The sequence below is a fragment of the Myxocyprinus asiaticus genome, chromosome 41, assembly GCF_019703515.2.
Source record: "Myxocyprinus asiaticus isolate MX2 ecotype Aquarium Trade chromosome 41, UBuf_Myxa_2, whole genome shotgun sequence".
Taxonomy (NCBI): Eukaryota; Metazoa; Chordata; class Actinopteri; order Cypriniformes; family Catostomidae; genus Myxocyprinus; species Myxocyprinus asiaticus.
In genome coordinates this window covers 17783240-17796980 of record NC_059384.1, presented here as the reverse complement: position 1 = coordinate 17796980, position 13741 = coordinate 17783240, and the positions used below count along the sequence as shown (strand labels likewise).

General features: G+C 39.8%; 1 protein-coding gene across 4 annotated transcripts in view; it reads left to right on the top strand.

Moving 5' to 3' along the window:
* Positions 1–13741, top strand: part of LOC127432055 (phosphatidylinositol 3,4,5-trisphosphate-dependent Rac exchanger 2 protein-like) — a 238069-nt gene that overhangs the window by 95796 nt on the left and 128532 nt on the right. For all 4 annotated transcript variants that reach the window (XR_007895679.1, XR_007895678.1, XR_007895680.1 and 1 more), the window contains exons 14-20: positions 2965–3040; positions 3701–3773; positions 5419–5561; positions 5945–6037; positions 8089–8237; positions 8488–8573; positions 12863–12999. Coding sequence is in view for 1 of the 4 variants with exons in the window: in XM_051682838.1 (XP_051538798.1) it covers positions 2965–3040; positions 3701–3773; positions 5419–5561; positions 5945–6037; positions 8089–8237; positions 8488–8573; positions 12863–12999 (757 nt within the window). In the remaining 3 variants the exon portion in view is untranslated. The remainder of the gene's footprint in view (positions 1–2964; positions 3041–3700; positions 3774–5418; positions 5562–5944; positions 6038–8088; positions 8238–8487; positions 8574–12862; positions 13000–13741) is intronic.

The following is a 13741-nucleotide window of genomic DNA, read 5'->3' as shown; positions in this document are numbered from 1 at the left end:
CGATCCTGACTAGTCTCCCAGTCCCTGCCACTGAATAACATCCCCACAGCATGATGCTTCCACCACCATGCTTCACTGTAGGGATGGTATTGGCCAGGTGATGAGCGGTGCCTGGTTTCTTCCAGACATGATGCTTGCCATTCAGGCCAAAGAGTTCAATCTTTGTTTCATCAGACCAGAGAATTTTGTTTCTCTTTGCCTTTTGGCAAACTCCAGGTGGGCTGTCATGTGCCTTTTACTGAGGAGTGGCTTCTGTCTGGCCACTCTACCATACAGGCCTGATTGGTGGAGTGCTGCAGAGATGGTTGTTCTACTGGAAGGTTCTCCTCTCTCCACAGAGAAACGCTGGAGCTCTGTCAGAGTGACCATCGGGTTCTTGGTCACCTCCCTGACTAAGGCCCTTCTCCCCTGATTGCTCAGTTTGGCCGGGCAGCCAGCTCTAGGAAGAGTCCTGGTGGTTCCAAACTTCTTCCATTTACGGATAATGGAGGCCACTGTGCTCACTGGGACCTTCAATGCTGCAGACATTTTTCTGTATCCTTCCCCAGATCTGTGCCTCGATACAATCCTGTCTCGGAGGTCTACAGACAATTCCTTGGACTTCATGGCTTGGTTTGTGCTCTGACATGCACTGTTAATTGTGGGACCTTATATAGACAGGTGTGTGCCTTTCCAAATCATGTCCAATCAACTGAATTTACCACATGTGGACTCCAATCAAGTTGTAGAAACATCTCAAGGATGATCAGTGGAAACAGGATGCACCAGAGCTCAATTTTGAGTGTCATGGCAAAGGCTGTGAATACTTATGTACATGTGATTTTGTTTTCGTTTTTTTATTTTTAATAAATTTGCAAAGATTTGAACAACGTTAATGGGGAAAGAGGTAAAACAAAGAGAAAGAAAGTTCTATAGGCCTTTATACAATCGTTTAAACATGACCAATTGATCATACGAAAAACAAGAGCTTTGTATATTTTTAAGACTGAAGATGAGTTGAAAGGTTTGGTTGGCATTTGTATACACTTGTCCTGTAGATTGCAGTGCTCTTATGCCAGGCATATGGCAGCCCGCAGTAATGCTGTTTACCCTAATTTGTCACAGTGACAGTTCTGGGTAAAGCTACAGAGGAAGGCTGGCTCCATGTTTGTATTTGTTAAAGCATGGCTTTGCCTGTCCAGGCTTACACTTCTGGTATATGATTTAAAAACATTTTTATGTAATGAAACAGAAATCTTCACACCCCTGCTGAAAAGACCACCTAAGACAAGCATGAATTTCCATGCTGGTCCAAGCTGGTTTATGCCGGTGTGGTGCAGGCCTAGTTGGTGGACCTGCATAGCTGTGTTTTTCTCACCAGAATAAAAAGGACACCACTGTATTTTAGTTTCCTGCGAAAGAAGCCATATTTCCTATCATCTGGAGGTGTTTGGTCATGTAAAAATTGAACAGGGATGTTTTTCTTTTGAATTCTCTGAACTGCAAACATCTAAGTTTGGCTTTGACTGTGTGTGTGTTTTTAAGTAGTTGTGAGGGTGTGGGCCTTCCAGAGCTGTAGTTTTCTGGCCTAACACAGCGAGTGTCCCCCAAGAGACCCCTGGCTTCATGGGAAAATCGCTGCTCCATTTCATAGTGATTTTATGTGGTCTGGAAGCAGCCACAAAGTATCCATTAGGCCACACCAGGCCCTGCAGCTGGGCAGCAATGGGCCAAGAGGCACCTGTTGACCTCTACTGGAGTGGGGAAGCAGGTTTTGTAACTTTAGCGCAGTCTCAAAAATTTCTTCCAGCAGTCTAAACTAACAAATCACGTCTACTCAAAGTAAATTTCATAGCATAGAAAATTGCTCATTGAGGTTTCATAGAGTGACGTCATATAGCACCGGAGTCTCTTGTGCATTGATAAAAGTTGTCAAAACTCGATTTGCTTTCACTTAGCATGGTTAGAATTGCGAGACTATTGATTTATCTATGTTTATGCCTCCCATCTACACTAGAACAGCATTTTTCTCCACCAAAAACGTTTTTTCACAGAGACTTTTGAAAATGCTTTGTAAAACAATGACAATGAGTTTTCACATGAAAACAGTGTGGATGTGGCCAAAGAAAATATGAAATGCCATTCGCAAACCATCATACTTCAGTGAAAAGGATAATTAACAAAAAATGTAGGGTCCATCGATTTCATTGATTTGAGCCATCGAGTATTGATTGGATTGTGAAAAGTGGGCGTTCCATATCAGAATGGAGCTCGATTTTAATTCGATTTTGCAGTTGATAGTGGAAAGGATTACAATTTTGTCCCAGGAATCAAGACATATTTGTTTGAGCCTCTAACTACGGGGAACCAAGATGGTGACTGAGATGGAGGCTAAAGGTCAAGTTCACTATCTAGAGTATCTTGACTTATACCAATTGTAGCACTTTTTTTCAAATCTATCATTATTTCCATAACATTTATTACATTAAATTGCTATGTTAACTATTTGCAAGGATGGTGTACATTATCGTACATTACCGTGCCCACACAACCTAGGTGATGCCAGCCAAAAAGGAAAGTTATTTCAGAGGCTGAGCAAATTTGTCCATTTTAAAGAAAGATCATGAAGACAAACATTTGTTTTTCTTTGGAATGACATGCACAACGATTCATTCACAATAAGACCAGGAACATGTGTTAAGAAAGTAAATAGGGTCAATTTATATTTCTCATTCATGTGAAAAGTGGCAGCCTCAATACAGTAAGAAATATAAGGTAAAGGACTTGTTTTTGCTTTGAAATATGAAGAGGAAATGGTTGTAGTGACATGAAAGCAGAGAACAGCTCTCCCTGGAGCTTCGTCAAGTGAATGTAACTCAAGACAAAGGTTAAAGGTCAGCTTGAAATATGTGTCTCTTAAGGCTGCTGCAGAGATGACACATTCTTGACCTGTTCAAGTAAACATGTTTCTTGTTTTTCACACAGGGATAAAGATTATCATCTAAGAACATATAAATCTGTGGTCATGGCCAACAAGCTAATCGACTGGCTGATAGCACAGGTAAGATTTGAATATTTATAGTACTATTTTGACATTAAAGGGATAGTTCGCCCAAAAAGGAAAATTCTGTTACCATTTACTCACCCTCATGTTGTTCCAAACCTATGACATTCTTTCTGCCATTGAAAACGGAAGGAGATGTTAGGCAGTATATTAGTCTCAGTCACATTGCATCTTTTTACCATACAATGGAAAAACTCAAAGTGGGTCAGTCTGATTGTTTGGTATGATGATACTATAGACAACTTGGAAACACATGCACCTCCACAGGAAGTTTTAATTTAAATTTCGATTTAAAATATGCTGGAAATGAAGTGCACTGTAACAATTAACCAGTGTCTAGCCTCAGAGTCAAGTTCTATCTGCTGAAGACTCACCATAATGTCAGCATATTTGGACTAGACTTGTGGACTAGAAGTGTGGTGCAACCCTCACATTCATGCATATCAATGTTCAATGAGATGATGTATTGTGTTTGACAATTAAATTAATGCCAGGTGGTCAAGTGACTCTTCAGAATTGTGACACTGTGGCGACTCGACCACACTAGTGTTTGTGTTAATTAAATGTGGTTTTCTGGGACTAAAGGGAGGGTGTTTGACAATTTGACCCATTGTAAGCAGACAAAGAGTGTGGCACTTGTGTTTTTCTGCTCTTAAGGGTGACTGCCGAACCAGAGAAGAGGCTCTGATCTTAGGGGTGGAGCTGTGTGACAATGGATTCATGCATCATGGTATGATTGCTATTTATTTAGTTTCCTATCTTATTCTTCCTTTATTTTCTTTCTTTAATTTTCTGTCTTTGGTGGATTCTATCTGTCCCTTTCTTCACTTCCTCTCTGTATCTCTGTCAACCCTGCCAGAAAAAACAGCGTAAACCAACCTAAGATGGTTTGCTAGTCTCAGCTGGTCTCCCAGGCCTGGTCTGTTAGCTGGTTTTAGATGGGTTTTGAGCTCTTTTCAGCTGCTCTTTTTCTTTATCTTTCCCCCATTTTGTCATATTTTCATCCTCTCCGTGCTAAAGCCTAAGGTGGTTTGCTGGTCTCAGCTGGTCTCCTAGCCTGGTCAGGCTGGTCTGTTGGCTGCTATTAGGGAGGTTAGGCACTTCAGTTAGGACCAGCAAACCACCTTAGACTTGTTTAAGCTGTTCTTTGTCTTTTTTCATTTTTTCAGGCTGGTCTGTTGTCTGGTTTTAGGGATTTTGGGATCTTCAGTCGAATTCACATTGCTAAACTTTTCCTGTAACAAAGTGCTTTAGCAAGAATTCTGCATGTTCTGTCCCTCGACAAAAGCCTCGACCTTCTCCACTATCCAAGTTTGACTGGCTGGTTGTCATGGCAACCGAATGTTTGCAGGATTCAGGTCTCGTTTTCAGGGCACTCAATGCCAAAGTCCTATTATGCAGGAGACGGGCTGCTCCCAGCAGCCTACAATTACGTTTCATACGCGGCAAACTACCAACAAATTTATGGAACGCAATAACTTGACTGGCTATTTTTTAGGATCTGGCCCTGAATGTGATAATTGGAGTTTATTCAGATAAACTGTTTCACTTGGTTATGTGACTATTAAAACTAATTCAGCTTTATCTAATCTAGCCCATTTAAGTGAGAACACTGGTCTCCTTTTTCTTGTTGGGTGTATTTATTTATTTTTTACTACAAAAGTGAAGGGATTGTTTAGAGTCCATGTTGCTGTGGTGACAGATTGAAATCCTGGCTTGTGCCTTTTGTAACAACACACTTTCCATAGAAACAGCTTTCCCTTTGAAACTCTCTCTTCACTCTCCCCTCTCTAGCTGTGCTCTTGTCATTCCAATACACTGACAAGTTTCCACCTCTTATGTGTGACAAAATTCAATTTACACCTCATTTTAATCCTCAAGCACTGTATGACAAGCAGAAGCCAAACATAAAACAAAATCGTTGCTATAAAATTGCTTTACGGTGTGTCAATTACAGAACAACATCATAAGATACTGAAATAAAACAAAATTTGGTAGTTGACACATTACATATCTATGGACTTAATTTTCTCAACAAGATTTTAGGTTAAAATTTATATGAATATACAGTATATGAGAAAGTATATTGTTTAGGTTCTGTGATCGGTCACCGTTTCAGTTTTTCAACATTATTAATCACCTTTTTGCCACACAGTTGATTTTAAAAGTTCATGTGGTGTGACAAATGAATTTAAGTTTTAAAATGAATCTCAATTTGTATAAGATGCATGCATAGTTATTATAAAAGAATTAGCAAAATGCTGTTTAAAATCACACCACAGGACTAGTGTACTTAATGTACCACTATGGGGTTTCAATTTGAATGGGAATTGGGAACTTATTGACTTAAAATTCTTGCTTTTATATTTTCACAGTTCTGGAAAAGAGTGAATTTAAGGATGAGCCTCTTCTGTTTCGCTTCTTTGCTGATGAAGAAATGGAGGGATCCAACACCAAACACAAGCCCATAAAACATGATCTAAAAATAGTGGAGAATGTCATCGCCAAGTCACTGCTGGTGAGAGATGCCCTCTGTAATCGCCTACAGCTGATGATACTTACAATAGCGTGCACTGACATCCGCTCGCGTGGGGCTTTGCTGGTTCGGCACGTACGGCAGGTCTGAACTCAGGCCAGCTCTGACTCTAGACCCTTTCCCAGTAATTTTACTTGACTGTTACTAAACCAGCCTGTCATTACACTTAAACTGGGTTGACAAACTTGGCCCACAAAAAACTGCATAGTGGTCATTAGTGAAGTTCAGATGATTGGAGTGGTCCTAAAGCATGTATCGTAATAGAACTCCCCTGGATGACAAAATAAGGTTCAGTGTTTACCCATTTCCCCAAGATCTAACACCACTCAGTCATGATAACTGTGAAATGTTTACTCTTGTTTCAGATAAAGCCAAGCAAGTGTGGTTATGGCTTCACTCTAGAGGATCGTAACAGAGTACCTATCGTCAAATCAGTGGAGAAAGGTTCCCATGCTGAGGTGAGTGTTACTTTGTCTGGCTTTTAATAATGGATGCCCTGCTTTTCTAAGGGCCAAGAGATCATTGTCTGTTCTGCTGTTTTCTGCTGACTTTGCTTCAGACCTTTCCACACAAACACATTGTGAATATAAAGGCTAGACTACTGCTTTTCTAAATTGGCATGGCAAAATCAGACTGCACAGCATTGAGTTTTCATGAGAAAGTTTTCACAGAGAAAAATGTAATTGCTCAGAGGTTACTTTTTTGTAGTTCATTACACTTAGTAATGTATCATCTTTGTCTCAGTTGTTTCTCCAAATTTCCTTAGGAGCAATAAAAATAGACAAACAGACATGTATTGACCTACAGTAAAAGTATATAGCTGTAAAATGAATGTGAATAGCACAGCTCAGATAATTTGGTCTTCAAAGAATTAGATAAGAAATGTTTGTATTGTCTGACATTTGATTGCAGACTTTGATATCTTGGCAAATCTGAGCACCATTTGAGACATTGCTGAGATTGCTTCTGAAACTCTAGAGACATGTGGCATTACTGGGGTCTTTTTTCAGGAGAAAAATAAAAAAATCTAAGAAGTTCGTAACTTCAGCTAATATCTTCATCTGATCTTCATTTAATCTCATTGCTGTATGTAACATATTAGATCTCCTTCTGGATTTTTTTCTTCTTATGGGTCTGCACATTTTGTTGTCACAAGGATGACAATTAGTCTAGACATGCTTAGATGTTTTGACTCTATGGGACTCAATTAGGTCTTTATACATTTGTTGAATACCTAAACCTTGACATACAATCCACAAATATTGCTCTAAGTTTGAACTTTCTTTAAAGTATTTTGATGTGCATTTTGATGTGTGCAATTGTGATCTTCCTTGCTAACACAAAAATAGAATCTTCACACTATTCTTGAGGTTCTATTTAGTGCTTTAGTATGTTTGAACTGTTAGATCAAACCCCAGTAATGTGGTCTGGGAGACTGGATTAATGCTACCCAGGTCTGCAGTTACGCTGTTGCTTCAAAGTATGAGCTTCATGCTTCATTGCATGTGGACCCACACTGTTTCCAATGTGAAGCAGCCTGAAAGGCCATAAAATCCAGCTGTGCACTAACATAGATGAAGGGCTGTTGCATAAAAATATTGAAAAAAGGCTCTCTTGTCTAAAAGTGAGAGAAAGACTGAGGAAGAGAGAGCTGATAAAGGAAAGAGGGAAAAGAGGTAGCAAGAGAAAAGTGAATGAAAAAAGAAGGGAGAAAGTAACAAAAGGAGGGACATTCTCTCCAGCCTTTTTTTGAATGCTGAATCGACAGAGGAAAAACATGATCCGGAAACAGAGGACTTTTTATTGTGAGAAAAGAATGGTTATATTTATAGCGGTCAGGAGACGTACATGTCCAATCCATTCAATAAAGCACATAGTGAATGAATTTGCTCCACTTGAGAGCTCAGAGCAGGAAGTCACACATGTGGTTGAAAGGATTGGCCCCTGCACCTGTGTCAAGGAAAAATGTAAATCTATCTTTCCATCATTCCATATATCCATCCATCCATATATCCTTCCACCCATCCAATCCACCCACCCATCCATCCATCCATCCATCCATTTCATACATGGCAGAGAATGATAGCACAAGCACAGTTTTCAAGGAAAACATTTCACAAAAGAAGATTGTTAGGTTAAAAATTATTAAACAATGGATATATACAGTTAAAAATTAAGACAAAAAGGATTTAGACACTTTCTGGTGTTTCGTTATTTTGATGAACTACACCAGTGCTTGCTCTACTTGGACTACTGATTTAGAGGGGAACTGACTTCATACGTCTTTTGGTGGTGGTGGGAGGTGGGGTGGGGTGGGGTAACTGTTTATCTCTTTGTCGGAACGGGTGATACTCCACCTTGATCGTGTTTTGCCGTTAGTCTAGGAGGCGTCAGAAGTTTCAGGAGGGGCACAAGGAAAATATAGTGGGGCCCAAGGCCCTCCTTAGACTGGCCATGCTCTACTGTATGTTGAGAGCTTAACAGATATTCCTCTGTGGCTCTTATGCAGATGGCCGGTCTGGAAGTGGGGAAAAAGATCTTTGCCATTAATGGGGACCTGGTCTTCTTGAGGCCTTTCCAGGAGGTAGAAAGTTTCTTAAAGCAATGCCTCCACAGCAAGGGTCCCCTCAGAGTACTGGTCAGCACCAAGCCTAGAGAGTGAGTAGAAAATTTATTTTCAATAATAATCTAAAGCCTTTAAACCATCTGTTACCATTTTAGCTGATTTGCGTCAGCACGCAGGCCAGTTATCAATTAAATGAAGAACACTGCCAGATAAACATCCTTTTATTGATTAATAGCAGCTCTTTATATAACAGCAATTGACAAGGAAACTCAAAATAGACACTTGGAACAGGGAGCTGAAAACTTGACCAAATTGATGTCTCTGCATCTATCTGCTCCACAGGACTGTGAAGATCCCAGACTCTGCGGACGGATTGGGCTTTCAGATCCGGGGGTTCGGCCCATCTGTGGTGCATGCGGTTGGTAGAGGTAAGAGCTCCAGAGAAAGGGAAAGAAAGAGAGAAAGACTAAGCTGGGCTTCAGGAAGTTATTTCCTCATGCCCTTTATCCAACTGTGTTTGAACCTCAGCTGGAATACAGCTGGATCTGTAGGTACAGGACTGGACTTGAGCCAAACTGGGAAGTGCATCACACATATTGTATACATAGAGAGTGAGAGAGACTCTCACTTCCTGCTGTGTCTGAGCTGCATTCTTATCTCGGGGAGAGATGAATGAAAAAATTCCAGCCTGCACTGGCACCCTTGACAAGAAAGAGAGATAGAAAGAGACAGAACTAGGATGTAAAGTCAAGCTGAATACATTAGACTACACCAACAAGAATAATTAGAAAACAAATAATTATTAACATATTAATAACTACAGTCTTAAACAACACAAAATACGTATCATTTTAAAGCTTAGAAGCTGTACTTGCATGTAGGCAGTATGACCAAAAACTGAACAAGTGCTTTGAATTTTGTAGACAAATCAAAATTATTATTTTTTGATAATTTATTAATAATTTTGTACTGCACATATTATTGGAATTGGTAAAAACATAAAAATGATCAAATAGCCATGTGTCATATGCCGTTGCAAAGCTCTCAACACTTAGAATACAACCAGACTATTTATCACAGGCAAAAATATAGCGAGTAATAGCTAAGTATATGTCTTTGACATACTTGTTACATGTAAACAGGTGTTTCTCAACACCTGTTTACGAAAAATTAACGGAAAATAAAATATCACATACCATTACTTAGAGGAGGCGATTATGTTTTGTCCACACACAACATAATCGGATGCATAGATCATTAGATAATCAACATGAAGCACAATGTGTACACAGCACATAATGTGCTATCTGGCTAAAAACACTTTAGCTTTCCTGGATCAGATGATTTCATTGGAAATTATTAGAGTCCGACCGATATGGGATTTTTGAGACTGATATTTAAAAATAAAATAAATAGCTAAATAAACATCAGTATTACTGTTTAGTATCAGTCAAATGCTGACCATTAAAATAAATAATAAATACAAAATAAAATAAATAGCTAAAAAAACATCAGTATTACTGTTTAGTATCAGTCAAATGCTGACTATATTAATACTGCAGAGTCAAGATAAGCAGCGGTGTTACACCGTATTCTGCTATACAAGTTCAGGGGAAACTTTCAACGGTGGAAAACCAGACTTTTAAATATTACATTTTGTAAATGCAACAACTGGAATTGTTCGGTTGAAGGGGGTACCAAACTGTGAATCCTGAACAAAACAGTTTGGTGAGTACAGGTTTACTCATTAGCTTCCACTCAGCTGACAACAATGAAAGTAGCTACATGATTAGCTAGTTAGCTTTAAGCTCATTCTCACGGAGAGTAAAAGACGGATGTTGTTTATTTTACTTTCCAGCATTGTGTCTCACCAACTAGGTAACAGCGTAGCATGAAATCAACACTCAGCAGACACAATCTACCACCGCACTGTTGTCTGCTGAGCTGCAAAAAGATGCTCTGATGTTTACCTTTCAATCTGCTACGTTACTGACTGCACTGGCAAACTATAGCTGGCTAACAGCAAACAGACATGAGTGACATGGTTGTCAGGGACAGAGATAACGTTGTATTAGTAATATTGAAAAGGTGATGTGGTCATTGTTTATTAACTTTCCAGTATGTATTTCACAAACTAGTTAGCAACTTACCGACACACAGCTCAACTCCACCCTGTCTGCAGAGCCACCGTCAGCTCAGCTCTGTAAACAATGGAGTCGGAGCACGCTCTGCTGGACAAACTACATAATGACACCAGTTCTAAAGCATTGTTTTCTGCATTATATGTTCTGAAAAAAAGTTTTCATATCAGCGCTTATAGGTAAAATATACGGCGATACCGATATATCGATGAAAGGCTAATATCGGCGATATCGGCCAATATTAGCCTTTCACCGATATATCGGTCGGGCACTAGAAATTATGTAGTACATTGTCCAGCATCATGGAACGCTAAAACAATCGTATTAGATTTATCGCTGCAATTGATTAGATCAGATCGCTGCAACCAGAGGTGGAAGTCATCCAAATATGGGCAGAGAGGATTGTTCACTGTAATTACATATGGCCATCTGGAGATGGCGCCAAGTACATGACACAGACTCAATGATGACTCAAATGACACAGAATGGAACTGAATGAAATCTTGTTACTCATGCCTGCATGCTTTGGATAAAGAGCATACCTTTATTCATTGTTGTATTTGCATGTGTAATTAGTTCCTTTATACAATTATTATGTTTTATTTGTTTGGAGAGGCTTTTGAACACCAGGATAAATTATTTTTGTAATGCTTTAACTTTTGATTGCTTTGTTGTATCAACACAAAATTGTACTCGGTTACAGGTGACATGACAAAAGCAAAACAAAAGCAGTTTTCCATCCAGGCAGGAGCTAGCTTATTTACACCCTGAGATATATAATGTCAAATCAGAAAAATAAGAAGAAAAGTTCATTTTTGGCTCAAGTGTTTCTTTTTCAACAGTTTTTTTTTAGGCTGAGAGTTTCAGAATAGATCATAATCTATATCATTAAAATTTGAAGTGTTTTTTAATTTTTAATGATACCAAACACATATTGACCCTATTAGTTTTTTTTTATAAGCCTTTAATTTTGGGTATGCAACTGAAACAAGAAATCGTTAAAAACACCCTCAGAGCTTAAAGGGTTAAGATTACAAATGCACACTTTTAATTTTCACATTGTAGACCAGCATAAACCAGCTTACACAGTCATGGAAATTAAGTTAGTCTTTTCAGCAGGGTAGTGCCATATGAATTCTAGGTTCCCTACCCACATTTAGAAGGTCAGCAGCTCATTCAGATGATTGCTGTTCGTAAGCTCAGCAGGGAGTTATGATAATGATTACCTCGCCTAATGTGCTCACTTGTTCTAAAAAAAATGCTTTTGCCTGAGTTTTGCTAGCTGCAGAAGTGAGAGAGCGAGCATTTACTCAGGGAAAAAAATGCAGAGTAAAGACTCCAGACCATGAAATGTGATTAGGGAGACACAGAAACCTTTTACACAGAGACAAACTTTTAATATGCAGTGATATTTAGTTTACTGTCCTGTGTTTGTTTAAGAGATTATGCAAACAAATTGTAATATTTAGTCTGGAAGGCACTTCTCCCAGTGATAGTTTTGAGACTTCAAATGTCGTGCTGGCCTTCAGGCATCTTTTAAAGTAACCACACATCATTTACAGATAAATAGCTCTGGATATTACTGTTTTGTGTTTTGCTTTTTTGAAAACTACCTAAAGTCTCACCCATTTCAGTTTACAGTCTATTACCTGCTGTAATAAAGAAAGTGGAGTCAATGCCAATGGGTCTGTTTACGCTAGATGGATCTTGACCTTGGGGTCAAGCTGTTTATGTGTGATTTTCTTTGCAAACTGGCATTCGGACATGAGTTTTTCCAAGAAGTGTAACCACAAGGAGAATATCTGAACCATTATTCATGCTTTGCTTGTATATAGACCAAGGCCATTTATAGGCCTGCTATTAAAAATGCTTATAGACTAGAGAGATTGTTTGTTTAACAGATTTGTGTTGATAGTGGCCACAAACAAGGCCTGACTCTCTCTCTGTCTCTGTTTCTCAAACTTTCTCCCTTCCTCATTTTGTACACTCTCTCAAAACATGCATAAAATAGCTCTGTTACAAACCTAGTTAGCTGCCTCTCTCACTGCCTACTGCTTATGGCAGCTGCCTTCTAAAGGGCCACCACACCAAACGCATCCTTGCGCTAAAAAAACGAGGTGAACCACCACAAATATAACAGAAAGCAAGTGTCTCAAGACATTTCAAGTTCTTTTTAACTTGGGACGGCTTCTAAAAAAATTCAGCGTTCCTGTGCGAGAGGCTGAAACAACAGCAAGACGCAGCACAATGGTGGAAGACATCCATCTAGCTCAAGTTTACATAGGAAATGATTTGAAAAATAGTGCGGCCGGACACAAAAACGCATTTGGCTTGAACAGCCCTAAAGGCAGCAGCCTAACCGTTATGGAACCTCAAAAGTGACCGAATCCGAATCCACCACACAAATAGTTTTTAGATTTTTTTCTTACGCCAAAATAAAGTACCTTATGAGGCAGCATAATGAAGTCATCTACCTTTTTGGGATAGCCTTTTTTAACAGATCGCTATTGAGATTTGTGTATTACAGCTGATAAGATTTTATTGACATGTTTCTCTCTCTTTTCCTCTCTTGGTAGGCACTGTAGCAGCCATTGCTGGCCTTCACCCAGGCCAGTGCATCATTAAAGTTAATGGCATTAATGTGAGCAAAGAGAGCCATGCCAGTGTCATCGCCCATGTCATGGCCTGCAGGAAGTACAGACGACCTACGCAGGTGAGAGTGTGGGCATCCCTCAGCCCCGCACCCCCCCCATCTATTAAGCACATACTGTATGAGAACCCTTTGTGATCCAGTCCGGGTCAATACCCAGCAATAATAGTAGTAATGGCTCCTTTTGTGGAACAGGGCAGGGAAGAAGGCCAGGAAGCCGACTGGGGGTGTGAGGGAAATGGGTTAAGGAATGAGGGCCAGGCATAGCTGTGTTGGAGAGTAGTAAAGGATAGTGGATTGAGCCAAGTTTGGCAAAGGCTGAAGTAAGACACAGTGTGGTTGGCTGGATGGCTGGACTCTAGTTTTCATCAGGCCGGGAAAAGCAGAGCGAGGAGTTGCCCACCCTCCTGCTGAGCAGGATTTGTGGCCCACCACCAAGAGAAGTCTCAGTAACTCATCCAGGGCTGTGGAGACCAAGTAAGCAAAAACAGCGGGGGGAAATGTTGGAGAGATGTGGATTGAGTCAGGACTAGGTGGGTTTTAGTTGAGGTAGGGTGGGTTTGTGTTGGTCTGTGAAACATATCATTGACAATAATGTTCACATTCAGCATTCACCCAAAGCTTTCGAGAACCCTGTGGCCTTCAATTAGAGCATGCAGTGCTTGTAACAACTCTCTAAAAACTACCACTTAGGTCACGCCCACACTAATATGTTTTCTTGTGAAAATGCTTTAATTTCGCTACGCCTTTCATTCACACTAGATTGCCGTTTTCCTCCACCGAAAACAGAGCATTTTGAAAACGA